The sequence below is a fragment of the Neovison vison genome, chromosome 8 (genome assembly GCF_020171115.1).
Source record: "Neovison vison isolate M4711 chromosome 8, ASM_NN_V1, whole genome shotgun sequence".
NCBI lineage: Eukaryota > Metazoa > Chordata > Mammalia > Carnivora > Mustelidae > Neogale > Neogale vison.
In genome coordinates, this window is record NC_058098.1 from 13930800 (window position 1) to 13958098 (window position 27299).

Consider the following 27299-nt stretch of genomic DNA (forward strand, 5'->3'; position numbering starts at 1 on the left):
GGGGGAGACGGGACATAGATGAAGTCAGAGTAGTCAAGGCCCAGATCATGTGGAGTCCTGTGGTCCCTGTTGGAGACCGCCCCCCTTTCGACAGATGGGCCACTTTCCAGCTCAGGTGGACGTGGGTGGACATGACCGAGCACCAGTGGTACAGGGGAGACAGGATCCCTATGGAAGTAAAATCTATGAGTAGGTGACAAAAGATGTCATCTCGGGAACACCTGCAGGGTGGCCCTTACAGGGGTCAGAGAAGGTGACCTTCTGTCACAGGAGAGAAGGCGGAGCTCTCTGGTACTGAGGAAGACAGGCTTGTGAATTTGGCAACGAGATGAGAGAACGTTCTTCTTATTGTCTCCTTATCTCCTTATAAGAAACAATCCCGATTGTGTCTTTTTCTTTCTTTCCTTCTTTCTTTGTGTTGTTGTTGTTTTGTTGTTGTTAGAGAGATAAGAAAGTCATCAGTGACGAGTGAGGAGGAGTGGGACTAGGGGCACCAGGGAGATGCAGCTCCGCCGAACGGTTGCCACACAGTGTGGAGGATGTACTTGGGCCACAAAAGGTTCTGTATTTCCTTCTGAGCCCATCCATTGCTGGGTACAGGTGAGAAACGGATGGTGAGCTGAGTTTAAGCAGAGTTGGGACTTTCCGGGTGAGTCAATGGAGAGAGAAGGAAGCATATGAGGTGAGCGTGGACATAAGGGAGTCATTGTAGGGGAGACCGGGGCTCTAAGGAAAATGAGGCCACAGAGGGGATGCCAGACTATCTGAACATGGAAGGTCTGTGGGTTAGAGAACCGGGAGGAGTATTTTGAGAACCCTCCAGTTTCAGATGTGGTTTCAGAAGAACTCAAAATATTCTAGGTAATCTCCTCACATAACAAATACTTACTGAAGGCCTACCATAGTTTTGAAAATTACCTACAACTTATTGAACCCTTGTTCAATGGTTGAACATTGTGCCAAGTGTTGTTCATTTATCGCATCTCATTTAATTCTCTGGACAATCCAGTAAGGTCAGTACTCTTACTGTCCCCATTGTACAGGTGAGGAGACTGAGGCTCACAGAGATCTAGTAAGTTACACAAGAATGCCCGGCTGGTAAGTAACAGAGAGCTCTGTATGATACAAGGCTCTACCATGTGCCAGATACTGTGTTGGGTTACGTAATCATGACATTCAACATCAGGTACTTCCCCTACTTGATCTCATCTTGAAGACAGAGCACCTGGCCTCAACTGCCCAAGGGTAGCAGCTGGGAGTGGAGGTAGAGGAATCTGGAATTCTTCCCTTGTGTACAGCCTGGTGTCAGTGAAGGAGTCTGCCTTCCTTAGCCAAGGGCAAGACATGCTGCCTGGGCTCAGCCAACCAGACTCTTGCCCCAGGGACTTTGGTTCTGATCAAAGAAAGCTCTGTTTGAGAAAGGGGAGAAAAGGATGAAGGTAATTCATTCTGACTACCTCAACACTCACAGCATCTCCGGTCTCTGTCCTTCCCTAACCTGGCTCTCCAGCTTCCTGTCACTTCCGTGAGTTAGCCACCAGCCTGCCGACAAGCTCCTTTTCTGCTGAAGTTAGCTAGAATTAGTCCCCGAAACTTGCAAGGAAAGACCTGCAGTGGCCTATCAGGGGGAAAAAGACAAGGTAGTATAAAGCTAGAGTGAGTGACTCGTTCCTGAGATTAACGTGCACTGAGCAGGCCCAGGACTAGGGCAAGGCAAGCGAGGCACCAAGACGCCAACTTAAGGAGATGTCCCCTTCAGGCTGTATAAGTGCAGGGCTCGCTCTAATAGATGACCCTCTCTTTCCGTCCCCCAAAAGTGAATGCCCTAAGAACCAAAGATTAATTCTCTTTTACATAAGAGTATGAAATGACCTGGAAGTATTTCAGGTCAGCAGGTAGCTTTCTGCTCCATGTGATCATTCGGGGACCCTGGCACCCTCTGTGTTGTGGCCTTGTCATCCCCTTGCATGTTATCATCAGGACAAGGTCAAGGCTGGGTCCAGCCATTGAGAAGGATGGAGAGCAGGGTGTGGGGGGGGGCAGGCCTATTGACTAAAGGCCTTGCCTGAAGTTTCACTTCCACTGGCGAGAACTCAGGTATCTGGCTGTTTTTTTTTGTTTGTTTTGTTTGTTTTTTTAATTTTATTTTATTTATTCATTTGAGAGAGAGAGCACAAGCAGGGGGAGTGGCAGAAGGAGAAGACTCCCAGCTCAGCCTCAATTCCCAGGATCTGGAGATCGTGGCCTGAGCCCCAGGCATATACTTAACCCTCTGAGCCACCCAGGGGCCCCTACCTGGCCTTTCTTAACTGCGAGTGGGAGTAGGCAGTACAGTTTAGCTGGGCAGTCATGTTACTATGGAAGCCAGGGAGAGGGAGCTTGGCAGACAGCTGGTCGGCCACAACAGTCCCTGACCACATGGAGACCATTTCTCGTTAATAATCAAGGCTGCTGGGTATAAGCACCATAGGGGCTCAGGGAGGGGGAGCTGTTGATGGGCTGGAATAAATGGGGAAGGCAGGAAGGAGTAGAATGTTCCTCAGGAGGTTAGTTATTGGAGTTAGCTTTCCCTAGAGTCCGGGAAAGGTAAGGTGAACATGGCTTGCCTCCTTGCGATGGGGCGAGAAGGACAGCGGTAGACAGACGTTGGGATTCGGAGTAAGCAAAAGCTGGATCTGACTTCTAGTTCTTGCACTGACCTCGGGTACATCCTTAACCATGCCACCCCTTCGACTCCTCCTTTGTAAAAGGATTGAGATGACAGCGACATCAACAACAACAGGAACAGACAATCACAGTATGGTCACTAACAAAGTCGCCATGAGGAGCCCAAGACTCTGATATCCAGCAAACGGGTAGACCAGGGGTGGGCAAATTACGGCTCCGGCCACCAGCGAGAACTCAGTCACACTCATCGGTTTATCTGTTGCCTGTGCAAAGTGGAGTAGTTGTCAGAGAGACCATATGGCTGAGTATTTACTAGGTAGACTTTTGGGGAAAGTTTGCTGAGGACCTCAACATTGGTGGTGGGGCAGGGTTGCCTTGATGTTAGCTCTTACTGACCTTCAACTTCTGTGAGCACCAGTTTGTTCACCAGCAAAATAAGACTTACAAAAGTCATCTCTGATGTTTCAGGGATCGAATAAACCAACACGTGTATAACTGCTTTGTAGATTGCAAGGGGCCCTATGAGCGGTGGTGGTCCTTATTTAATCCTTTCGGGGTAGTATCCATCTCACGCAGCCTCTGCCGAGCATCTGTAAAATGGGACAACAAAATCCATACTTCTCGGGATTGTTGTAAGGATCTGTGAGACAGAATGCTGAAACCATAAACTTCAGACTCAAACCAGCACAGTGGGGCATTTTGCTCTGCGGGCCACTAGCTGTGCGATCTCTGGCCCGCTGCGGAGCCTCAGTTTTCTTATCCCAAACAAAGGGATCGGCATAATACCTACATTGGGGCTGCTGTGAGTATATAGGGAGATAGCATGAGTGAGGCCTTGGCTCCGGCCTTGCTCTGATCCCTGTAACAAACGCCACCTCCCACGGGATTCCACTGACAGTACAGCTGAGCCGCAGCCCTCTGCCTCTACTCAGCGCCCACGGTCAGCCCCGGGTGCCGGTATAATTAGCTCCCTCTCGGTGGTGAGCAGCCTCGGCTGCTCACAGCCTCTGACACGACTGTCACTTCCCACTCAGTTACCCCACTGTTGAGTGTGCATTACATGCCCGCTGGGCATGGGGCTGAGTGCCACCGGAGGACAGCTCAGCCCTCAAAATCTCCGAGTTGTCACAAGGAACCCAAGCCTTTTCCTTCACTCCCGGGGTGTGCCAAAAGAAAAGTTTGAAGGAGAAAAGGCCGCCTCTTGGATCCGCTGCAAAATCCCGCTCCTTCTGACCCCACAGCACGCGGAGTGGGTGGCGAGGTTGGGTGGGAAGGAAGCTTGTTTCTTTAAGAGGCCTCCGCCAGTGGGGCGGGGACATGCCGGCGCTTCCCCCCCTCCGGCAGTTGGGCCCGCCTTTCTTTGAGTGACAGGCAAGCAACTCAATTGAAGAAAGAGGATTCAGCGTGACGGCGAAGCGGAGCAATAGGAACCCGGGTCGGCCTGCGGGGGCGGGGTGCCGGGAAGGCGGGGCGGGCGGAGGCTGGAGGAGCCGCGGAGGCGAGACCCGGGCGCGGGAGCTGGGCCTAGGTCGGCGCCCTGGTGAGTGAGAGGGGCGCCGGGCGCCGGGGCGTGGCGGGCCGCGGAGAGGGCCCTGGCCGGAGGGATGCGGGGAGGAGAGGCCGGGCCGGGAAGGGGGCCGGAGGCTGCGGCCTGCATTTGCCCCAGGGGTTGAGGGGCTGGAGGGCGGGCCCCGGCTGCACCGCGCCGGTTCGTCAGGGGGTCGCGGCCCTGCTGGGCGCCGGTTCCCCACCAGGAGTGGCGTCGGGTGGGGAAGAGGGCGGGCCGGGCCTGGGGGAGCGAAGGGAGAAGGGTGGGAGGATGGAGCGTGCGGGCGCGACGAGCAGATGGGGGAGGGACGGGGTGGGAGCGCGCTCGCTGGGAGCCCGGGGAGTGTTTGCGGCTGGGTGGCCCTCGGCCGCGGCCGGGGAGTCTCTCTTGACATCGCCGCCGCGACGCACACGCTGCCCATCACCCCGCCCGGTGGAGCCGGCCGCTCTGTGGCCCCAAGTCCGTCTACTTCTCATCTCCGCCGCTCCCCTTCCGTTCAGGCGTCTGTCGCCTCCTACCTGGGCGGTTGCATTGTCCTACCTGATGGGCCCCCACGCTCTCCCGCCGCTCTGCTGTGGGCCTCGCACGGTGGCCAGTGGGATTTTCAAAATGCACATCAGATCCGGACACTCCGCTGCTTAAAACTGGCCAGCCGCCCAGCTCTTGCAGGGTCAGCCCGAGATCCTCGCCCAAGCCCTGGAGATCTGGAACCTCCAGCCTGTCCCTCCTGTTCAGTTCTCTTCACACTGTCCTTTCCCTGTTCCTTACACATCCCAAGCCCTAGCTTTCTTCGGGGTCTTTACAATTAGCCTTCTTCTGCGTCGCCCCCTCTTCCCCGCCCATTTTAGTCCAGTAAACTCATCTTCATGCTTCAGATCTGCACTCAGGTGTCACCCTGACTCCTTCTCCAGGTGAATTCCCCACTTTTGTCACCCTGGGTACTTCTTCACCACACTTGAACAACTGCAGTTTTACCTTTATTTGTGAAAGTATTAGAATGTCTGTCCATCCCACCAGATAAGAAGGCCTAGAAGATAGTGTCTGGTTTTGCTCCTTGTATCTCAAGTCTCTTGCACAGGACCAGGCACTGTAAACATTTATTAAAGAAGGGGGTGGAGGTCTTGGCTTTGACAGGAGGAAGGGGGTGTGAATCGTGGTCCCTGATAGCCTGCCAGTGGGGGAAGGAAACCAACGTGGGAATACTTTCTGTGTGCCAAGCTCTATGCAGAACAATGCCTTGTGTCCAATAGAAATAGAATGCCCTATGGGTAGTTTAAATCTTTTAGTAGCCGCATTAAAAACTTAAAAGGAAGCAGGTGAAATCAATTTTTGGAACACATTTTACTTAACCTATTATATTCCAAAATAATATTATTTTGACATGCGATAGATATAAAGACCCTATTAATGGGATAGTTCCCATTTTTGTGGGTGCCCTAAGTCCTTGAAGTCTGGCACGTGTTTTCTACCTATAGGCGGTCTGATTTAGTTTGTGGTAACCACATACCCCGTGCTCAGTAGCTACACAGGACACAGGTCTGGGGCTGCCCTCTTGGGCTGTGCAGTTCTAGAAGCTTTGTATACTTGTGGCATTTAATCCCCTTTAGAGTCTTTTGGGGTAGTTCTTGTTGCCTGCATTTTACTAATAAAAATAAGGAAGCTCTTAAAAGTTACATTGCCTGCTGGTGATCACGCTAGCGTTTGTGAGTGGAGGAGGGAACATTAGGACTAGGACCCCGTGTGTTCTTCTGGAGTCTGGTCTCTCTATACCCTATGCTGCCTCTAGGAGGCGCCAAGGAGGTCTGGGAGTGCAGGAAGTGGGGACTAAACTTGAGAACGGTGGCACCTGTGGCTATATTGCGCATTCTGTCTGGTTTCGTGTGGAGTAATATGTCTGGACACATCAGTACCACCTGTCTAGGTGGCTCAGGAACAAGCATATTTAATGATTCTGGAGGAAAACCCTGCAAGGCAAGTCCTTCTTTGACTCAGTTGCTATACCTCTCAGCACAGTCTACACGGTGGTCCTGGGAGATGGGGAGAGAAATACGCAGGGCCTACAGCGTCCTGGTGGTGCTGGGAGCAGCACGTTCGAGTTAACACTCTGGCTGCTCAGTTCCACGATTGCTCACCGAGTGAGGGTCCCCTTACTGCGAGGCCAGCGCTGTTCTACTTAGGGTGACTGGGGAGTGTAAGGCACAGCCCTCATTTTCAGGATGCTTACCATGGAAGGACAAGACCAGATCATAGGGTGATTAGGTGACGCCCAAGACAACCACATGGTGTGACGAAGACCCAGAATCAGTGGTCAGTAGAGCCTGCAAAATTGTTGTCGAAACCAAGCTGTGAAATGTGTTTGAAAGCGTTGAATTTGAGCTCCTTTAGGTGGGATGGGAGCTTTGCAGTTTGCCTCAGTGCCTGCATAGATGCTCCTTGGCTTATTTACTTATCTGCCTGGCTGCTTAAGGCATTTGACTTTGTCACCCCACTAGGCATGGTGGTTTAATGTGAGTCATCAGGAAAGATTGGTTGAGCGCCTGTTATGTGGCAGGCTTTGTAGTGGCCATGGCTCTGAAACTGATTAAAAAGTCTCCAAGGTGCTGCTTCTGGAAGAAAATAATAATACTAATTGATATTATTATTATTATTATTATTATAGAAGAACACCACCACCAGCGGTGCTTTGCCTCCTTGATTGCCTTCACATATGTTCTCATTTTGTCATCAATTTCCTGCAGCCTGAAGGGTAGGGTTTTTGTATGCTAGGAAATGTGGTTATGATGTTTTTGCAACTTCTTCAAGTTCACACAGCTGGAATTCTGCTTACTCTGTGTCAGAAATCACGCTTATATGATTAACATAGATTATCTCACTTAATATTCATAACCACTTGAGAGAGGAGGGTTGATTCGAATCCCCATTTTACAGATACAGAAATTGTTAGAGCTGAGCTCCAGATCCAGGTCTGGCCCACTCCAGAACACAAGCTCCTAACCATTAAGTGACACTGGCTTACCAGAAGGTCAAGGTGGGAAGAGACCTCAAAAACATCTAGTCTAACCCCCTCATTAGATCAGGACAAGAGCGCCGGAGTGGCTTGTGGTCATGGTGAATCTGGGCAGTCAGATCCCTTGTGCTGTAGAGAGGGAACTAACCCAGACATGGGGGACCAAGACCTTCTTTTGTCCCTAACTGGTGGTGTGGCCTTGCCAGCTTCTCTGGACCTCCGTTCTCTTATTTATAAAGTGAGAGGGCTTGGCCTGATTTTACAGTGAGAACAATGCTGTGTTGTTATGGTTGGTATTGAAAGAGTTGGGCCCACAGCCCGGGACTTCAGCCATGACCCAGGACTCTTCTGGGCTCACCACACCCCCTCCCTACACAAGCTCTGCCACCCCGTTGCAACCCCCATGGGCTGTTGAAAGGGAACAGTTCCTTAAAGTTCATCAGTATTTTCCATCTCATTGTCTGTTTCACTTCCAAAAACCGAAGCAAGTAGTCTGTAAACCCTGAACCCTTCTAAATCTGCTGGCTATTATAGTTAGGGATTTGTAAAGTTCTAGGCAAGGGACAGTTCTTTGCAGTGTTTTTATTCTTGTTGAAAGGCAGTAGGTCTCAGGACATCCTGGAGAGTATTTTTATTTATTTTCATTTAATTTTATTTATTTATTTATTTATTTTTAGAGAGGGAGTTGGGGAGGGACAGAAGGAGAAGGAGAGGGAATCTTAAGCAGAGTCTACGCCCAGTGCAGAGCCCAGTGCAGGGCTCGATCTCACAACCCTGAGATCATGGCTGGAGCTGACATCAGGAGCCACGCAGGCACCCCATGGAGGGTATTTTTAGTGGAATTCTGCAGGTGCTGCAGTGTGCCAGGCATTGTGCTGCAGACATTGGGGAAGCGGGGGCAAGGGACACAGGCTGGATGTGTCCCTGCTTTCAGATGGCAAATAGTCCTCTTGGCTGTGGCTTTCAGCCCTGACCACCATTAGGATCACTTGGGTGGTGAGGGGTTCAGAGTGCGGGGTGGACATCGATGGTGCACAACCAGAGGTGAGGACTGCTGGTCTAGAGTCTGCTTCTCACACTTGAACATGCATGTGACCCCCCCGCTGCCAGGGGTCTTGTTTGAAGGTGGATTCCCACCGAGCAGGTGGGAGTCCTCCACGACTGCAGGTTCCCAGGCACTGCGCGTGCTACTGGTTGCAGCTCACACTTGAGTAGCAAAGAGGCCGCACAGAGAATTTGAAGTCAGGGGGCTGTGAAGGTTTGTGTAAGAAGACTGGGAGCACAGAGGAGGGCGCAGTTAATTCTGCCTGAGGGAAGAAGACAAGGAAAGCCACACCAGTGAGGGAATGTGTGAGCTGGGCCTTGAAGGATGAGTAGGAGTTTGCCGGTTGGCTAAGGTGGAAGGCCAGCAGAGCATGTGAAAGCGCAGACTCAGGGGTGCCTGGGTGGCTCAGTGGGTTAAAGCCTCTGCCTTTGGCTCAGGTCATGATCCCAGGGTCCTGGGTTCTGGCCCCGCATCGGGCTCTCTGTTCAGCAGGGAACCCGCTTCCTCCTCTCTCTCTGCCTGCCTCTCTGCCTACTTGTGATCTTTGTTTGTCAAATAAATAAATAAAATCTTTTTAAAAAAAAAAAGAAAGAAAGAAAGCGCAGACTCAGAAGAGCGTGATGTTTAGGAGCAAGATGGTTTGGGGCGACGTGCTAGCATCTACGCGGGAAAGTCTGGACGGTACTTCCACCCTGAAGAGCCACTGAGTGGAACTGGGGTCAGCACTCTGTTAGGGAGTTTGAGCTCTGTTCTATATGCTTGGGAACCCCGCAGAGGGCTTCTGTGCAGGGTAAGGGGAGACCCAGGTGATCCTTAGGACAAGTGTTCAGGGGAAGAAGCCCGAACAGTTACCCAGTTCCCATTCCTGTCCCCTTCCTCACTGTGCTTTGGCTCCAACTTAGTGGCTTTGGGGTGAGGCTGGTGTTTGGCAAATTTCTACAAAAAGAAATGTCAGCCGCTGTTGTCACGATGGTCCCTCTCAGCCTTTCGAGCAGTGCATGGCAAAAGTTGAATCTCTGCCAACCCAGTTCCCCTCCTCTGGACCTGAGAGCTCATCCCCATTTAGCGGCCGAACTCAGGGAAGTGGCGTCACTCCTCAGATGAGAAGATTTCAGAGGGAGAAGCCTCTAGTGAGATTGCGGTTTCAATTAGAAAGAGGGTGTGACCTCTAGTTCCCTTCCTGGTGTGGTGGACTCTGTTGCAGGAAACATAAACCAGACTCACCCACACCATCCCTGTGCCCCCCCCCGAATCAAAAGCAAAAGATGAGAACAAAAAAGCACACGTCAATCCTTATCCTTCAAAGAGTGGGGAGGAGGGCGGGGAGGACCGAGAGCTGGAAGCGGGAATCTTCATTCTGAATTCCTTGCTAGTGGGAAGGGATCCTCTTTCACTTGCTTTCTGCACATGGGCTGTGTCACCCGCCGGCAGAGTCCAGCCCTCTGGAGCAGTCACTGCATGGGTGACGGTAGACAAAGCTCCACAGGGCCTTTTGTAACTGTGTGGATTTTACAAGCGCACCTGCCAGAGGCCACTTAGGGACCGCTCCCCTGGAGATGCCGATGTACTATTTCTCTCTGTTTCCTGAGCTTTGCCTTTGAAGACGTGTGCTTTCATTCTCCTGCCTTGCAGAATTACCGTCCTCAGATCGAGTGCGTGCCTCTCTCCTGTTTGTGGCGTGTTGAGTTTTGCCAGCCGGCTTGATGTCTGCAGCACTTGCCTTTAAGGGAGTGGGAGGTGAGGGGCGGCAAGCGGATTCATCTGGAAGAGGGCTATGACTTCTTTGCCCCCCTGGGCCTAAATGGAAACCACAGCTCCCTTATCCCGGCTGTTCGCTGTTGAACTCAAGCACCGCTGAGCGGCCGAGCAGAAGGCTATTTATAACCCTGAGAGTTTTGCAATGTTACTGAATTGCCTCGACCTAATTTCCACTTCCTTTCTAAAATGAAAATGAAGAGTTAGCAAGCAAGTACTGAAGGAGTTCCCCACAAGGGGACCCTCCGTCCGGGAATGGGCTCGGGAGAACACGACCGCTCCTACTCTCCTGCCTCCTGACGCCTCCACAGAGAAGCAGTGGGATACTCGCCCCTTTCTTTGCAGTAGAGTCAGGGGCGCTAAACCTGGTCTTGCAGTGAGACACGTCCAGTGAGACGTCAGAGACGACAGCCAGACTCTCAACATGGAAATACTGTGTCGTTAGAAAGTGGCGGGACGTGGAGGGAACACCAAACAACCAGAACAACTCACGCCAGTCCCTTTGCACTCCGAGGCGGCGCTGGGTCACAGGAGTGGAGGAAGTCAGAGGTGAAGGATTTGCGCAGACACGGTGCTTGCTGGGCCAGAACTGTGTGCCAAATGCTGTGCTAGGTGAGTGGGTGACAGGGTGTACCTTCCTTGGGGGAGGAGCTAGTGAGGAAGAGAGATGCACAAATACTTAACTATCATAACAGTGTGTACAATAGTAGTAATACCTGTCTCAGAGGAGGACAGGAGCCCTCACAGAGGTCAGAACAGAGTGCAGTGAGAACACAGTCGTCCCATCCTGTTTCCTTTCGCTAGGGAAGGGGACCCCTCGGAAGGGTAGAGGGGCAGTGACATCTGAACTGGACTTTGATGTTTAAATAGGAGCTCTTTTGACAGTCCAGGGAAGGAAGAGAACATGCGGATGGACAGAAGAAATGGAAGAATGTGGCCTGCCTCACGGAAACAGCAAGCAGTCCGGGAAGACGTGGCTAGACGGAGAACCGAGTAGCACATGAGGAAGCGGGGCTGTCCTCTAGACAGTGGGGAGCCACTCCCTGTTGGCCCAGTGAGCTCTCGCCAGGCAGGTTTCTTCCCTTCAGGGCGCTTTCGCTTCAGGTATGGCAAACCAGAGTCCTCCAGACACCTGCTGCGGGCCACGGACGGCTTCACCTGCTGCTCACATGGCTTTCAAACAACACCAGACTACCCGGAATCTAGTTATTATTATTAGCTGTGTGACACTGAGCATGGTCCTTAATTTCTCCGTGCTTTGCGTTGTCCCATCTGTTAAATGGGCGCAAAAGTATACCACGCACAGTTGCTGTGTGGATTAAATGAATCAATATATGTAAAGTCCTTTGAAAAGCGCCCTAGTACTATGTAATACAGCATCAAAGAAGTATTACGTAAAGGGAGAAGAACTAACTTTGAAGTCACATGACTCAGCCTTGAGATCCGTTCTGATGTGCTTTCTTTCTTTATTTTGGAGGGAGGGGAGACATGGGAAGGAGCCCTGTGGCAGACAAGCTCAACCCATCTGAACTTCAATTGTCTCATCTGTACAGTGGGGATATTTTTCAGGGTTCCTTGAGCATTGGCTGTAATAATGCCATAGAAGTGAGTGATCAGGGCGTGTGGGTGGCTCAGTGGGTTAAAGCGTCTGCCTTCAGCTCAGGTCATGATCCCAGGGTCCTGGGATCCGGCCCTGCATCAGGCTCTCTGCTCAACAGGGAGCCTGCTTCCTCCTCTCTGTCTGCCTGCCTCTCTGCCTACTTGTGATCTCTGTCTGTCAAATAAATAAATAAATAAATAAATAAATAAATAAATAAATAAATAAATAAAGTGAGCAATCAGGGCCGCCTGGGTGCCCTGTGGGTAAAGCGACTGACTCTTGATTTCAGCTCAGGTCATGATCTTAGGGGTGTGAGTCCCCCACTGGGCTCTGCACTCAGTGGGAAGTCCGCTTGTCTCTCTCTCTCTGTTCTGCCCCCTGTGCTACCCCACCCGGTAAAATACATAAATGAAATCTTAAAAAAAAAAAAAAAAATGATCAACTGTCAAAAGGCTGTCTACCCATTACTATTATATACAACATGATTACTATGAAGTCCCTTATATAATTGTTTTTTTTTTTAAGATTTCATTTATTTATTTGACAGAGATCACCAGTAGGCAGAGAAGCAGGCAGAGAGAGAGGAGGAAGCAGGCTCCCTGCCAAGCAGAGAGCCCGATGCGGGGCTCGATCCCAGGAGCCTGGGATCATGACTTGAGCTGAAGGCAGAGGCTTTAACCCACCGAGCCACCCAGGCGCCCTAACTGAACTGTTTTTAAAGACACCAGACTGAGCCCGTGTCAAGGAAGGTCCTGCTCACTGTCATTACCCTTTGCCTGTTACGCCGCTGCTTGCACAGGCCTCCAGATCAGAGTTCCTTCAAAGCCTGGGGTCAAACTCAGTCTTAAGCCTTTTCGTTGCAGTGAACAGAAAAGCAGGCTAGTTCCATTTAAAGAAGGGCTTTTTGGGCAGGATCCAGGGGAATTTCAGGCACCTCAAGTGTAGGAGTTGGAGCCATGGGATCTGGGAAGTCATCAGGCTTTTTCATCTGTTTTTGGGACTTTTGGTTTCTGGCCTCCACTTATCTACACATCTCTGGATTCTTCTGCAGAACAGCTTCCTCTAAAAAGATTCTTGGTTTTTGCTTCTTGGTATCTTTGGCTTGCTGGTGGCTTTATCTTGCCACAGTACCGGCTCGGAGGCTGATGATGATCTTTCTGCCCCAGGACCCCTTGGCATCCAGCTTCCTTAGCTTGTGTCTGTAAATTTAAAAGAAAGAATTGGATTTATCCGGCTAAGGTTCAGTGTTCACCTAGGTCCCACCAGCTGGGGCAGGGTTAGGGAGAGTGTCATTCAGTTTACATGGACAGCCTGCCCTGTGTGAGAAAGGGCAGAATCGCTGAGAATGGGGGCTCGGAGTCTCTCTCGAATAGTCTTGGCAGTTGCAAATCTCCATGCTTTAAAATGGATATGAATTTTTGAAACAGCCATGAATCACTCAGGGCAAGGTTTAATAAGAAAGAGACAGTCAACCTAGGAAATGCCAAGATGGGTCCGAGTAATGTGGAATGGCCAAGTTATGAGCTTTAGCTTCGTTGTCTGCAAAGACAGTATCCAGAAAGGAGCTCTAACAAATAAGGCTTCTTAGCAGCACCATCAGGAAATAAGGGCATGGCTGCCTTGGGTGTGGACTTTGAAGTGGGCGATCTTCATTTGGATTTGTAAATTCTACTTTAGAACCATGGGCTTTTAGACTTTAGGGGGCAGTCTACGCGTGCTTTAGTTCAACACTCACATCCCACAGTCGAGGCTTGGGTGAAAGGGCCACGTCCACATCACCCAGACACCTAGTGTTGGAACTGTGACAGGGTCCTGACTCCATGGCGTCCAAACCCAGTTGCTTCTTCAGCAGGACAGTCAACCCAGCTCCTTCTCTCGCACCTGCACCACCTACTTGTTTCAAAGAGAAGAACTAAATGACAGATGGTCTAAGAGGCCATCCTGTGTGCTTCCGTGTATACAAAGTGCAAAAATGGGCCACACTCAGGTATGGCGAGAGAATCAGAAAGGAGTTGCCTCTTGGAGGGCTGGAAGGTGGGGGATTGCCTGGAAGGAGGTGGGAGGGAATTTTCTAGGGTGATGAGAATGTTCGAAGTCCTGTTTTGGGTGGTGGTTACAGAGAGATGGGTGTATTTCTATTCTATATATACACACGTACATGAGCTCTGTGCGTTTCGTATGTAAATTATATCTCCGTTTTAAAAAATGATCTCACAACTGTACAGTCATACCTCCTAATTATGGCACATTTACCGGTAAGGATAAGGATGCCTGCCCTAGGCATCCAGAGTCACGGTCCCACCCCTGCTTTGCCATGTGGCCTTTCAGCCAGGAGGTGTCCTAATGGGAACAGTTCATCGTGTGTCTAAGCACACGAACATCACACACGGGAAATTCTGCTTGGAGCCACAGACGTGGCAGAAGCTTTGAGGACCACCAGGCCTGCCCCCCACAGGCCCTTTAGGCTTGATTTAGTTCCAACGAACAGAAATTCAGACTAGCTCAGCAGGGAAGGGAAGAGCGCAGGCCAAAGTCAGCCCCAAGTTCTGTCCCCTTTCCTACCTATTAGCTGGTGGAACTGGGGCCCTTTCACCATCGTCTGAGCTCCAGCTGTGTCGTCTCAGAACTAACAGTCTGATTCCGCCTACTTCCTGGGGCTGCCGGGAGGGCTCAGCGGAGTCAGTGAAAGCGCTTGGAAAACCATCTGTGCGTTGTCACGTGCTGGAAATGCCAGTACTGTTGACACTTGCCTTCTGGGGCAGCCCAACCTGACCAGGAAACGGTCACAGAAGCTTCCCTCTCCTGGAGACTCCCAGGTGTGGAGGGGAAGGGCCTTTTCCCCCTTTCACCAGACAGACCTGTGCTCACAGGGCTGTGAGAATGGACTCTGTGTCTGGGCCTAAAAGCTGCAGCACACACCAACACCAGCTTAGCAGCGGCTCTGCCCTGAGTTCAGGAGAGCCAGGCTGTCTCCATTATCGAAGCCTGATGTGCAGGTGAACGGCTGAGCCTGGCGGATGCCGAGGAAGTTCTTTTTCATTAAGAGAGAGGCCTCTCCTGAACCTATCGGCAAGGAATGTAAAATATACATGGAAATAATCCATCAGTCGAGTGACTTGCCTTCATCAGACCTTGGAGAGAGGATGCTTTGGCTGCTGCTTGGAATACCACTAAGCTAGCCGGGTTGCCTAGGAGACTGGTCACATGGGCCCATCTTCCAGACCCGTTCAAAATGATTTATTTTCCTTTATTTTGGAGACAAATGGGGGAGGGGGTCAGAGGTACTTTCGGAGCCTCGTCCTCCTATAGAGGGGCCTTTGTGTGAGGCTGTCCTCACCTCCCTACACTTGAGCTCCCGCAGCCCTTGCCCTTGGCAGTAGGGACTAAAATAGCATTTCCTGTCCCAGTTCTCCTCCCCATCTTCTGAACTCTGCGTCATCCCACACAGAGGAGGCTCCACATTGTGTCCTTTGAGGGGGAAGGAGTGGCAGCGGTAACTAGGCAGGAGGCGAGAGAGCAAGCGGTCAGGCCCTGCCGACACTGGGATCTTCCTCGGATGAGAGCGGAACAGAAGTGGGCAGGCTCCGTCAGCCAGCCACTCAACCAAGAAAAGGCTCTGCCTATTCTTATCTGTCTCAGAGCATATGCTTCTCCCTCCCAAGGTCCCAAGATGGGAATTTGCAGTAAATCCATTCTTCTACCACACAGTCCTCCTGACCTTTAGACCGAAGTGTCACGTTGGCAGACCTTGCTCCTGCCCGATCTGCAGTTGATGGATGGTTTGTCCCATTTCTGTTCGCTGACTTAATCTAAAAGAGACAAAAAGCCCAAGGAGAGGGTCTGGTGTGATTCGAAAAATTCCAACCAAGCAGTTCCATATGTTACTTTGGACACTGTCTTCTGATTCTCAAAAATATCTAACTAGTGAAAAATGAAGGCAGACGCTCTGACTCTTTCCTTCTCTCTGACTCTTTGTCTCCAGGCGGCTGTGTCGGTGTGTGCTTCTTGGAGAAGTAGGGCCGATTGGGAACAATGCCGCCCCCATCAGACATTGTCAAAGTAGCCATTGAGTGGCCAGGTGCTAACGCTCAGCTCCTTGAAATCGACCAGGTGAGCTCCTGAAAGGAGGACAGAAGCAGTAATGCTGGCGGGAGAGGCGGTCGTCAGGGAAGCGCATGGCAGGGTTGTCTTCAGGGATGTGGGCTTTGGCATCAGGAGTAAGAGCCAGCAACAGGAAGGTCAAGGTCTGTCCCACCCCATGAAGGGTCGGTCCTGTGGCTTGGGAGAGAGGTTTCCTCTCCAACAGAAGCCGTCGGGGAGGCAGTCCCCACTCGGGCCCTGGGCTGGTCCTGCTAGGCAGGCCCTCGTCAGAACCTTGGTGGGAATAGCATGGATTGCTGGTAAAGGATCTCCATCTCTCTCTCTCTCTTTCAGAAACGGCCCCTGGCATCCATCATCAAGGAAGTTTGTGATGGGTGAGTAGAAAGTGCCCTCATTCTGGACAAGGGTAGGCTAACAACTGCAGGAACACCGCCCCACCATGAGGAATCTCCAGTTAGCTGGGTCCCGGGGGTGGAACTTTTGTGGATCGTTGTCTTACAAAGGAGGTGTAGTGGAAGAGGATGTCCCTATGACCTCGTAGAAATCCTTCTTTTTCCTGTGAGCCCAGGAAGGCGCTGTCTGAGGCGCTGGTGGGCTGTGAGGCTCGCGCTGAGTCATGCGGACTGCCTTGGACGGCACCGGTTGGTACCCAAGGCTGAGCCACTTGTTTTTGGTCAGCATCTCAGCCTGTAGCTTTGGGTCTTCCCCCTCCTCCAGGCAGGCTGCCCAAAGCCTGAGGCGACTCTGCTGGAAATGGATTAATGCATCTGCTGCTTTTAGCTGGGCCTGCAGAAGGCCCGGGCGGCTGTACTGTGGTTTCTCACACAGGTGGTCGCTGCCAAACCCGGAGTATTACACCCTCCGATATGCAGACGGCCCCCAGCTCTACATCACCGAGCAGGTGCGTGCGGGAGCAAGTCGGCGCGGGAGCCTTGCTGATGGGGGGGGCAGCTTCTGTGTCCCAGGGAGGGGCTGCCTCCCGGGCAGATTGGGGCACGCCAGCCCTGCCTCCTCGGGTGGCTGGAAAACTGAGGCTTCTCCTCTTGAGGGCCCAGGTCACATGGAAGGGTTCTGAGAAGTTCTCGGGCAAGACACACGCAGAAGGAGGCCTGACCAAAGAGGTTCAGTTACAACTACTGTAAAATTGAGTCAGCCGGCTTGCTCAGGTCTAATATTGTATCTTAGTTACTCTTTTTCCTCTTTTTTACCCAGACGCGCAGTGACATTAAGAATGGGACTATCTTACAGCTGGCCATCTCCCCGGTAAGTATCTGGTTCTCCTCAGGAGTACATTTATTTAACACACATAGGAGCACCCACCATGGGCCAGACTCCCTTCTAGAAACCAAGACTACAGAGCTTTAAAAGTCAGTTTTTGAGGGGCGCCTGGCTGGCTCGGTCGGTGGAGCATCCAACTCTTGATCTCAGGGTTGTGAGTTCGATCCCTACATTGGGTGTAGAATGACTTAAAATAAGTCAATCTGTGCTCTCACAACCTTGTTAGGAGTAAACAAACAAAGGCCCCTCTCAAGCATTCTGACGGAAGGTTGCTTAGGGAGCTGTGGGGACTCAGAGAAGGGGCTGCCTGGTTCGGCCTGAAGATTCCCAGAAAACCTTCCCAGAGGAAGGCACGCTTAGCGCAGATGTTGAAGGATAAGAAAGAATTGGCCAGAGAAATAAGAAAACGAAGGGTATCCCAACCAGAGTGACGTGTTTTGTTGGGGGAGGCGGGGCCTATAGCAGCCAGTGGGAAGCCGACCTGGAAGGGCCCCGGACGGCTCGCTCAAGGGTTTGGACTTGATTCAGAAGGGAATGTGGGGACATTGAAAGATTTTAAGCAGGAAGGTACATTATGTTTAGATTTATATTTTAGGAAGATCACTGTAGTGACAGTGTGGAACATGGGCTAAAAAAAGAAGGTTGGTGGTGGGAGGAATCTTTAAGAAGCTAATGAGGAATGTTAACAGCCCATGCAGCGAAGGCAAGTGACAGTGGAGATGAGGGGACAGGCATGAGAGCTATTTAGAGGTAAACCCGGGGATGGGGTGATATCCTGGACATGGAAGGAGAGGGAGGACTCTGAGGCGACTCCCTGATTTCCTGCCGGAGCTCCTGAAGGGTAACTAAGAAAGCGACTAGAAAGGCAGAGAGAAAACCAGGAGACCCGAGAGGGAGTGGGCAGGGACTGTCAAGTTAGAGGAAGGCGCGGTCTGCAGCAAGCAGAGATCGAGTCGATCGAGAGCAGAAACGTTGTTCACTGACCCAGGAAGTCCATGGTCCCGGGTGACCTCTGTGAAGACAGTTCTGGTGGGGTGATGAGTGACAGCCGGGCTACAGCGGTGGCAAAGTGAGGTCCCCGACTTCACCGCACTATCAGGAAGCTTGGTTATAAAAGGAAGTAGACAGCAGAAGGCAGGAACTCGGGGATGTGGAGCCAAAAAGATAATGCTTTTTAAACAGAGGTAAAACATTCCTGGGTTGCAAAAATCAAAAAGTTTGACAAAGATAAAGTGGAAGGTCTCCCTCCCTCTCCCATGCCTCATCTACCCAGTTCCCCACCTCCTCTGACCCTTCAGAGCTGCTGACTTCTGTTGCAGTTTCTTTTGTGTCTTTGAAAAGAAGTTAAGTTGAAAGAGAGGAAGGTTGACGGTGCAGGAAAGGGGGTGATTAATGGAACAGGACCTCACTGGGTCAGGACAGGGGGAACCCAAAGCCCGGGTGGAGGGATTTTTGACCGCTCGGTCCCTAAGGAGGATGACCGATATGGGGGGGGGGGTTCACTTAGGTGTAGAAGGGCTGCCAGAAAATTAAGGCTGTGATGGCACCTGTTTTCTTGGCGAGGCAAGAGACCAGTCCCTCTGAGCAGCAGGGTGGTGCGCAGTAGTAACAGCTAATAGTTCCAGAACACCGAGCGAGCGCTTCACATGCAGCATATCCTCTTATCTTGACAGATACCCGAAGAGATGGGTACTCGTGATAGCCCCGTATTACAGATGAGCAAACTGAGACTCAGGTTACGTGACTAGCCTCTTGTCACACGATAAAAACATGGCTGAACTGCCTCTCGGACCGGGGGCTGTCTGACTCCTGGCCGGTATTCTCACCAGTGAGTCGGCCTGCTTTCCCCCTTCTCCGGAATCTTTCTCACCCTAAGGACTTCATTACCCACCCACCCAACCCCTGCTGACTCCCAATCCCGCCCCACCCCCCACCGGCCAATCAGCTCTGCTAGCTTAATATCTGCTAGCTTAATATAACCGTCTGGGAGCTGCTCTCGGGGACGTGCTGAAGCATTTTCCAGACCTCCTGCGCTGAGCAGTTGACTTTCCCAGGAGTACATCTCTCCAGAGCAGAAGGCGGCAGCCCAGAAATGCTGTCTCAGGAGGAAAATTAACATTTGGAGTTGGAAGTTTCCAAGTGTGATGCAGACCAGTGCTCTTCAAATGGTTCTATCCGGTGACCTTTTCTCGCGGTGTGCGTATTCTCCACCGCGGGAGTCTGGAGGATTTCTGTGTCATCCAGAGCTGCGGCTGCTGTAGGCCCATCTCTGTGATAATAAAAGAGGAGAGGCAGAGGGGAGAGAGAGAGAGGGGACCAGACCTGACTCCTCGGTCAGCAGCAGGAACTGGGCTGCAGTCACTTGCTGAGCTCTGGAAGAAAAGATAAAGACCGCGGGAGCATTTTGCTCTCAAGGCTCTTCCATTCCAGCTGAGAATATTAATTAACAGACAAAAAATAGAGAGTGACAAATTGCAGGTCAGTCACTTGCGGGGGCCCTGACTGTAAAGCTAGGAAGTCCAGCAGGAGGAAGGGCCAACAGACGCTCGGGAAGGCTTGTGGCTAGAGCTTGCAGCAAGGAAGCAAGCATTTTGCTGGGGAAAGTTCATGTGCTGGGAGAAGGCTTGGTCACCAGCCATCACTTTGAAAAAGCTATTTTGAAAGCTTCCAGTCCTGCGGTATTCTTAAAATTTCCCCAGGACTGTCATTTTGAGGGACAGTGATACAGGCTTTCAGAGAAAGTTTAAAAAAAAAAAAAAAAAAAAAAACTTGTCAGGCTTATCACATTTCGAGATTGAAAGGGACTTTAAAGCTGGTCATCAGATTAAGTCCTCCACCCAATCCAAGAATCCCTTGTGTAGCATCTTTGACAGCTGGTTGTCCAGATTCTCCTTGATTGCTTTTAGGGCCTGAGAACTCATTACATCAAGGGACAACCTGGTCTGCTGTCTGATGGCTTACATTAATAGAAAACTCCCCTCTGTTGAGCCAATATCTGTGTCCCTGTGACTTGCCAGAGGTGGTAGACTATCTTCTCCCCGGTCTCTTTTGTAGTCCTTCAGTGGGAAGTTTCTGTGATCCATAGACCAGAGTGCTACAGAAAGGATCTACATAGGTCCAGATTGGTTGTGGCATACTGATAATTCCCTGATTGATCCAATAGCATTTATTAAGCAACTCCTAGACAGCGTGAACAACTAGTTCTGCCTCAGGCTTGGATGTCCACAGAAAAGCCTTTATGAGCTACTCAGAGCAGTAACCTGCTGCAAGGAGCAGAAGGCATACATCTTGTTCTGGTCTCGTAGTCCCGGGCTGCACGCCAGCTGATGGAGAGGACCCAGTCGTCCAACATGGAGACCCGGCTGGATGCCATGAAGGAGCTGGCCAAGCTCTCTGCTGATGTGACCTTTGCCACTGAGTTCATCAACATGGATGGCATCATTGTGCTGACACGGCTTGTGGAAAGCGGAACCAAGCTCTTGTCCCAGTGAGTATAACTGAGCTCTTCTTGGGGGGTTTCAGAGGCTGACTTCAGTTTGCGGGGCATCCTTTTCTCCTCTCCACCGAGTCACTTGAATTTATTGAGCACCTTCTGTGTACAGAGCAGTGTGCCAAGTACTGGGCTCTGCACGGAGGGATTTGCTTGTTGTGGTCCTGAATCTCGTACTCTAGGTGGTCTTCACAGATCCAAGCAGTAGTAAAATCAGGGGGTACAGAAGTCAGGAAGAGAGAAGGTAGATCATGACAGATCTGTTAATTTATGGAAAATGGCTAGTGAGCAGACTGTCCAGAATTGACCAGAACAGGCATCTGTCTGTTCTTAATCTCCACCCCTGCTTCCTCCCTTCCAGTCATCTCCCCGCTCCCCACACACACACACACAAGCACACACACACGCAGGCCTTCTCCCTACCACCCATTTTCACAGGGAAAACGAGCTCCAGAACTTTGCAGTAGGCCACAGACATCTCTGTCATATCCAGTGCCGAGATGAGTGTAGTGGCACCCTGTGCCCGTGGCCAGCCGTGAATGAACACTTTTTGTTAGCTGTCTAGGCCTGTGCTGGCTTTCTGTCCCTCTCAGCTGGCACACAGAGGGCGTTGGAAATCTTTTCAGCTGATGGACCAGCTCTTGAAATTTTCAGCCAAACCAAGCACCTAATCTTGGGTGTTCCTTTTAAGTCTCAGATTTTGCAGCAGCGTGGACATCCTGAAGCTTTCAGTGGCCCTCAGAGACTTCAGCCGCCTCTGGGGGGGTGGTGTGGAGGGGGTACAGGACTGGACTGGCCTTGGTTTCCTCCTCTTTAAAATGGGGGTGTTGCTTACATTGTAATACTGTCACAAAGATTGTTGTTAACGGGTCCGAACCTGCCTTGCCAACGGGAATAGGGTTTGTTGAATCTAGAGCACTATAGAGCTGTGTCAAGGGTGGTGTGTAGAGAGAGGGGGACATAGGAGAGAAGGCTTCAGAATGCTATCAGCATTGCAGCCAGGGGTTTGCACACATTGTCACCTTGCCCATTATGATTTTAACGCTGTGAGGTTGACTCAGTTTTACTAAGGAGGAATTTGAAGTTTAAAAGGATAAAATTTGCACAGTTAGTAAATAGTTGAACAGGAATTGAGCCCCTGTCTGAAGTTTGTACCTGCGCTCTGCTGCCTCTTGGTGTTGAACAAGGGCTGTAAGCTCCTTTGGGTGCCCCTGCCAAGTATTGGGGTTGATAAAGGTCTGATACTTTTTTTTTGGTTTTGGGAAACAGATGAGTGATTGTGCTCCCCTGGGATGAGGTGGTATAGGGAAGGAAAGCCAGTCCTCCGGCAGCTCTTTTTTCCCAGAGACAGATGCCTGGACAGAATCTGCTGCACACCTGACCAGGTGTGCATGCAGGTGGCTACTCACAGCTGTGCTGACCGTCCCTGACACTTACGCTGAAATCCATCCCCATTGTGGCCACTGTCACACCTCTGTTCCCTGGCTTCGAATCTTTGTGTGATTTTTGTGTGTGTTTGCTTATGTCCCAGCTATAGTGAGATGCTGGCATTCACCTTGACTGCCTTCTTAGAGCTCATGGACCACGGCATTGTCTCCTGGGACATGGTTTCAATCACCTTCATTAAGCAGGTGAGGCCTCCAGCGTTCCATCGTCCTCTCCTCCCTCTGTGGCTGGTTGACCTGTCAGTTTAGGGACAGGTGCAGGCAACACAGCCATTCTGCTGAGGGTCGGCTTTCTGTCCCCAAGGCCCAATTTTTCATCCTCACGCTCGGGTCTTCCTAGAGCTCATGAAACGGTTCCTTCACTGTTCTCTGAGGCCTGCTCTGAGAAGATGGGGACGGGCTCTCAGAACTGAATGTGGCCACAGTGGGATGGGATTATCAGTGAGGCTTGGGATGACACCAGCCGGGCCACCAGGAGCCGCCTGGAGTCTTCTGACCTGCTCCCCGAGCACTCCCTTCTCTTTGGTTCTACATGTTCATTTTGTTCGCCTTAGATTTCTAAGTCTGCCTTCTGTTGACAGATCTGCAAAGCAGCCTGTTTGGATTGTCAGATCGAGCTCAGCAGGTGGGAGGGGATACTTCTACTTCGGCCCTCCTCTCTTCTGCAGGAAGGGGTGGTGTCAGTTCTCAAAACTGGACTAAAACCAAAGAGTCATGTATCCACTGACCTAGAGTCACATCTGCCATTGGCTTGGGACATTGGGAACTTCCTGATGCTGGAGATATTTAGGCAAAAATGAAAGGACCATGTATCGGGAACATTATAATGGGAGTTGAGAATAATGGGGAGTTATTAGATTCCAAGACTTTGAGCCCCAGGCTTCCTGACTGACCTGGCCCTCGCTGACTGTAGATTGCAGGGTACGTGAGCCAGCCCATGGTGGACGTGTCCATCCTTCAGAGGTCCCTGGCCATCCTGGAGAGCATGGTCTTGAATAGCCAGAGTCTGTACCAGAAAATCGCGGAGGAGATCACCGTGGGACAGCTCATCTCTCACCTCCAGGTGTGAGTAAGAGATCCCGCCCCCCCCTCCCCTCGCGCCTCTCCTCCTCTGGCCGTCTCCCAGCCCTCCTCCGTCACTTGTGTTCCAAGCTGCCGGTCTGCCCAGTCACTCAGCATCAGCACGTCCACACTGTTGTCGGGACGCTCCCGGTGTCGGGGCCTGATCATGTCATGCTCCTGCTAAAACCCTCCGTGGTGCTCCTCGTCCCTCAGGATGAAGCCAAGTGCTCCCAGCCTCCTGTCCCGCCGCGCGCCATACAGAATCAGATGCTCTCTCTCCTCTCTGGGCCAAATAGTCTCTCTTTACCTATGATAATGATATAAAATCCTCTATTTTTGTTACCTGTCTCCTACTTTAAATTTTGAACTCTCTGGGGAAGAAGGACCAATTCTTTTTGGATCCCCTGCTTTGATTTAATAGAAGTCAGTTAGTGTTTGTGGAATGAACATTTAGAAAACGAATGGTATGCCTTGGGGGGTAGCAAAAAATATCACACTGAGCAGGAGTTCAGGCCACCAGTCAGATCCCGGCTCTCCTGCACTCTGACCAGGTCTCTGCCTGCAACAACTTACCTGGTCTTACCAGGTCTCGGTTTCCTCCTCTCTAGACTGGGGTTAGTCCTCCCCACCACTCGGACTTGGGAGGCTCAAAGGAGATAAAAGATCTTGCCTGATGGCCAGCATAGGTGAGGTATTCAATTCAGGAGTGGTTTGCTTTTGTTTGTTTTCTAAGGAGTTTAACACAAGGGCGCTTGGGTGACTCAGTCGGTTAAGCCTCTGACTCTTGATCTCAGCTCAGGCCTTGATCTCAGGGTCGTGGGTTCAAGCCGTGCATTGGGCTCCACATGCAGTGTGGAGCCTACTTAAAAATGGATAAATAAATATGAATAAAAGTAAATTTAAAAAAAACCTAAGAGTTTATCACATCCGAAAATGTTTTAAAACCAGTAAAACCAGAAGACAGATGAACCCTTTGGAGCACTGTTCCTTTCCTCTCCATTTCTTTCACTTCACTTTAACACCTCTAAACAATTTAAGGGGGCTGGACTCCCCCAGCATTGACTCCTTTCTGACTCTTGTTCCCTTTTAGCATTTTGGACGTGGGCAGATGCCAACAGAATGCCCTGTTAGTTCCCAGTATTGCCTGTTGATAGCAGCCCTGGCCTGACTCAGCTCTGCTCCCAGCCTTACCCTCCACCCCACAAATAATCCAAGTAAAAAGAAAGCATCATTTGCAGTTCCGATATCTTCCTGGTCAAAGCCTCTGTTTTCATACCCCAAAGCCAAAAATGTTGTTTGAAGTGAAGGGAACATCATAAACTCCAGACGGAGAGTTCTGATCTTCCTGACGTCAGACTTACCCCTCAGTTTCTTCGTTTCTGAATCAGGAATGACCCAGTTGTGTTCCCCAAGGGTAATAGAGGAGCATGGCATTTTTTAGGGTTCGGTCCATGACTATTTTTAGCCTGTAGCTGTTACTAGACATTATGTTCTCTGCTGTTCGGGCTGGGACACCAAGTTCCTTCCATGAGACCTCCAGGATGCCCCGCACCCGACTTGGAGGTCTGCCGGCCTATCTAAAAAGAGAGCCCCACCCCTGCCCCGTGTGTACCCCCAGCGTGGCAGGTGGAAACATCTTGCCAAGGGCCAGGATTATAAGATTCCAGAGAACAGTTCTAGCAAATCTGTTTTAAAATGAAGTAAGTTTGTAGTTGAAGACTCTGAAAATACAGAAAAGCACAAAGAATAAATCCTTTGCCCACTTCCCCACCTCCAGACAGAACCACTGTTCACATTAAACTGACTCGCCCTGCTAGCCGTTTTCTCCTTATATATTTTTAACAGAACCGAGATCTTACTCTGTATACTCTGTGTACCTTGACTTTTTTACAGAGTAATAGCCCTTGAACATTTCCCCATGTTAAAGATTCTTCTAAAAGGGTAGTTCTACATCTTTTTTGCATCCCATATGCCTTTGAAAATCCAGTAACAGTTATAGACTCTCACTTTCTTGGAGAAAATAACACAGTCAACCAACTGCGGGGAATGATTTCTGCACCATTTCTCGGGTTTACAGACACTCCAAACCCATCCTGAACCCCGGGTGAAGAACCTTTACTCTACAATGTGATTTTCAGTGACAACTTAGTCCTGTAACGTGATAAACAGAGTTGCGAATGTGGGCATTTGAATTATTTACCGTTCTTTCTTTCTTTCTTTTTTTGACAGTACTTGAATGAAATGCTTTGCCAGTACATCTTACGCAGCTCTCTGATTACCGTCTTTGGATAAATTGCTATTAGTAGAGTTGCCGGGTTGCAGAGTATGCCCATTTTTAAGGCTTCTGAGATATCACCCTGGATGATTATTTGATTACCGTCTGAGCGACCGTTGCAAATGCCCCCGCGTGTCCTCTCGCTGGTCAGTCTTCTAATCTCCCTCTGCCTTCTTTCTCCACTGGCACAGCTCCAACCAGGAGATTCAGACCTACGCCATTGCACTGATTAACGCGCTTTTCCTGAAGGCTCCTGAGGACAAGCGACAGGTCTGTGGCTGCCTTTTCAAGCTTTTCATCTGGGCTCTTCCAGGAGAAGAATTGTCTCCCATCTGCCCTTCGTTGTGCAGACAGCAGACGCGCAGCCATTTCCCCAAGAGTCCTTCCTCTCCTCCCGCTGTGGCAGGGGCCCTCCGAGCAGCCTGGCTAAGCGAGGCCCAGGTCTCAGGTCAGAGCAGGGCCTGCAGACTTTTTCCTCCGAAGGGCCTGAGAATAAATATTTTTTGCCTCTGTGGGCTTATGGCCTGTGTGGCAGCCAACTTTGTCATTATAGCCCAAAGAGCCTCCGACAACAGGTAAACAAGCCAGGGTGGCTGTCTTCCAAGAAGACCTCGTATACAACAAGCCCAGACTGGTCTTCACTGCAGACCCAGGCTAGAGGATCGAGAAGGGAGAGGAGGCCCTCTAGGCATCACCATCCAGCCCAAGGACACCGGGACAAATGAGATCTTGGCATGAAGTTTCATGTGTAAAGACCCTCAGGCCCAGATTCAAAGCTGCTTTCTTCCCCGGCCCGTTAGCCGTGCGACGTGATGCACCGAGCTCTGCTGCTCAGAGGCCCAGGGTCCTCCTCTGTGATAGGGGAGCAGCAGACTGTGCCCTGTGTACTTCCCAGGGGCGTCATGAGGAAAAACAAGCTCCCTGTTTTATGATTGAGGAAACCAAGGATTGGCTGGGCCGGGGAACAAGCACTGACCTAGCCCGGGCCCAGAGGCTGACTGCACTTCCGGCCTGGGCAGGTGTTTTAACCTCTCGGGTCTCTATTTCTCTTTCAATAAACAAAAAGGTCAGAATAAATGATCTCTAAGGGCTCTTCCAACTCTGACACTCCAGATCTCTCTGGCTAAAAAAAAAAAAAGCCCAAGTGGCATACAGAAAAAAGACTATTAAATTCTCTGTCCGTAGCATGGTCTCTGGAAGTTGAAATTCGGGTGGGATCATGAACCAAGCTTTTGGTGGCTTCCCATGGGAGGACCAGGAGCATCTATGGTTCTGTGTGTCCTTGTCTTTCTTGGATGGCTTTGTTCTGTTAATCTCTCCCTTCCTAGTCCTGTTTTGAATGTAAGCTGAAAGCTCATTCTTCCATCTGCTTCTCTCTGTGCTTTTTGCTTTCTGCCGGCAGGACAAGCACCTTAACCCTCTAGACCTGCCTGTCACTGTAAGTAGCGCCGCCGTGTGGAAAGGGCCCCAGCTCTCTTCCAGGTGGGGAGGTCAGAGCTGGGCGAGACTCTCTTGTTCTGATCGAGGGGTTCACAGAACTCCCAAGACCCAGGGAAAGGTTGCGTGCTGTAAAAGTCATTGGTCAGAACATTCAGGGAATGTGCTGGAGACTAGCGTTAAGTGCAGGATTAAGGGGGTGCCTCCCCCAGGGGATGCTGCCCAGTGTTTCCTTTGTAACCTGCCTTTACATAAGTTCGTGGTTCAGCCAGGGGAAGTCAGATTCTGAAACAGCCTGAGACTTTCACCCAGCTGATATCACAGATGCATCACCTTCCAACTTGGTATGGCAGAGAGTAAAGATAAATCCATGTTGCTTTGGGTGCATATTGGGCCACTGGAATTTGAAGAAGTTTAGACAGTTGTCAGGAGGGAATTTGCATGCTTGTTTCTTAGAGGGAGCTTTAGAGGTCGGCTTTCCGAGGCTATGAAGGAAGATGAGCACTTCCCCCAGCACCCCAGAGAAGCTTCTAGTCTAAGGCCATCACATTCTAGCAGTAGGCCAATGTCAATTACCCACTTTGTGAG

The 27299-nt window shown here is 50.8% G+C and overlaps 1 protein-coding gene across 2 annotated transcripts in view; it reads left to right on the forward strand.

Annotated features, from left to right (window-relative positions):
• The first annotated feature begins 4138 nt into the window (after positions 1 to 4138).
• The window catches only part of ELMO2 (engulfment and cell motility 2), a 38096-nt gene continuing 14935 nt past the window's right edge, over positions 4139 to 27299 (forward strand). The window contains exons 1-9 of one of the 2 annotated variants that reach the window (XM_044262913.1): positions 4139 to 4207; positions 15606 to 15733; positions 16058 to 16098; positions 16553 to 16625; positions 16937 to 16987; positions 20308 to 20489; positions 22024 to 22123; positions 22851 to 23002; positions 25466 to 25544. In XM_044262913.1, the coding sequence (XP_044118848.1) occupies positions 15656 to 15733; positions 16058 to 16098; positions 16553 to 16625; positions 16937 to 16987; positions 20308 to 20489; positions 22024 to 22123; positions 22851 to 23002; positions 25466 to 25544 (756 nt within the window). In that variant the 5' untranslated portion in view covers positions 4139 to 4207; positions 15606 to 15655. Of the gene's footprint in view, positions 4208 to 10400; positions 10636 to 15605; positions 15734 to 16057; positions 16099 to 16552; positions 16626 to 16936; positions 16988 to 20307; positions 20490 to 22023; positions 22124 to 22850; positions 23003 to 25465; positions 25545 to 27299 lie in introns of those variants that run through there. The other variant, XM_044262912.1, reaches the window with a different exon arrangement.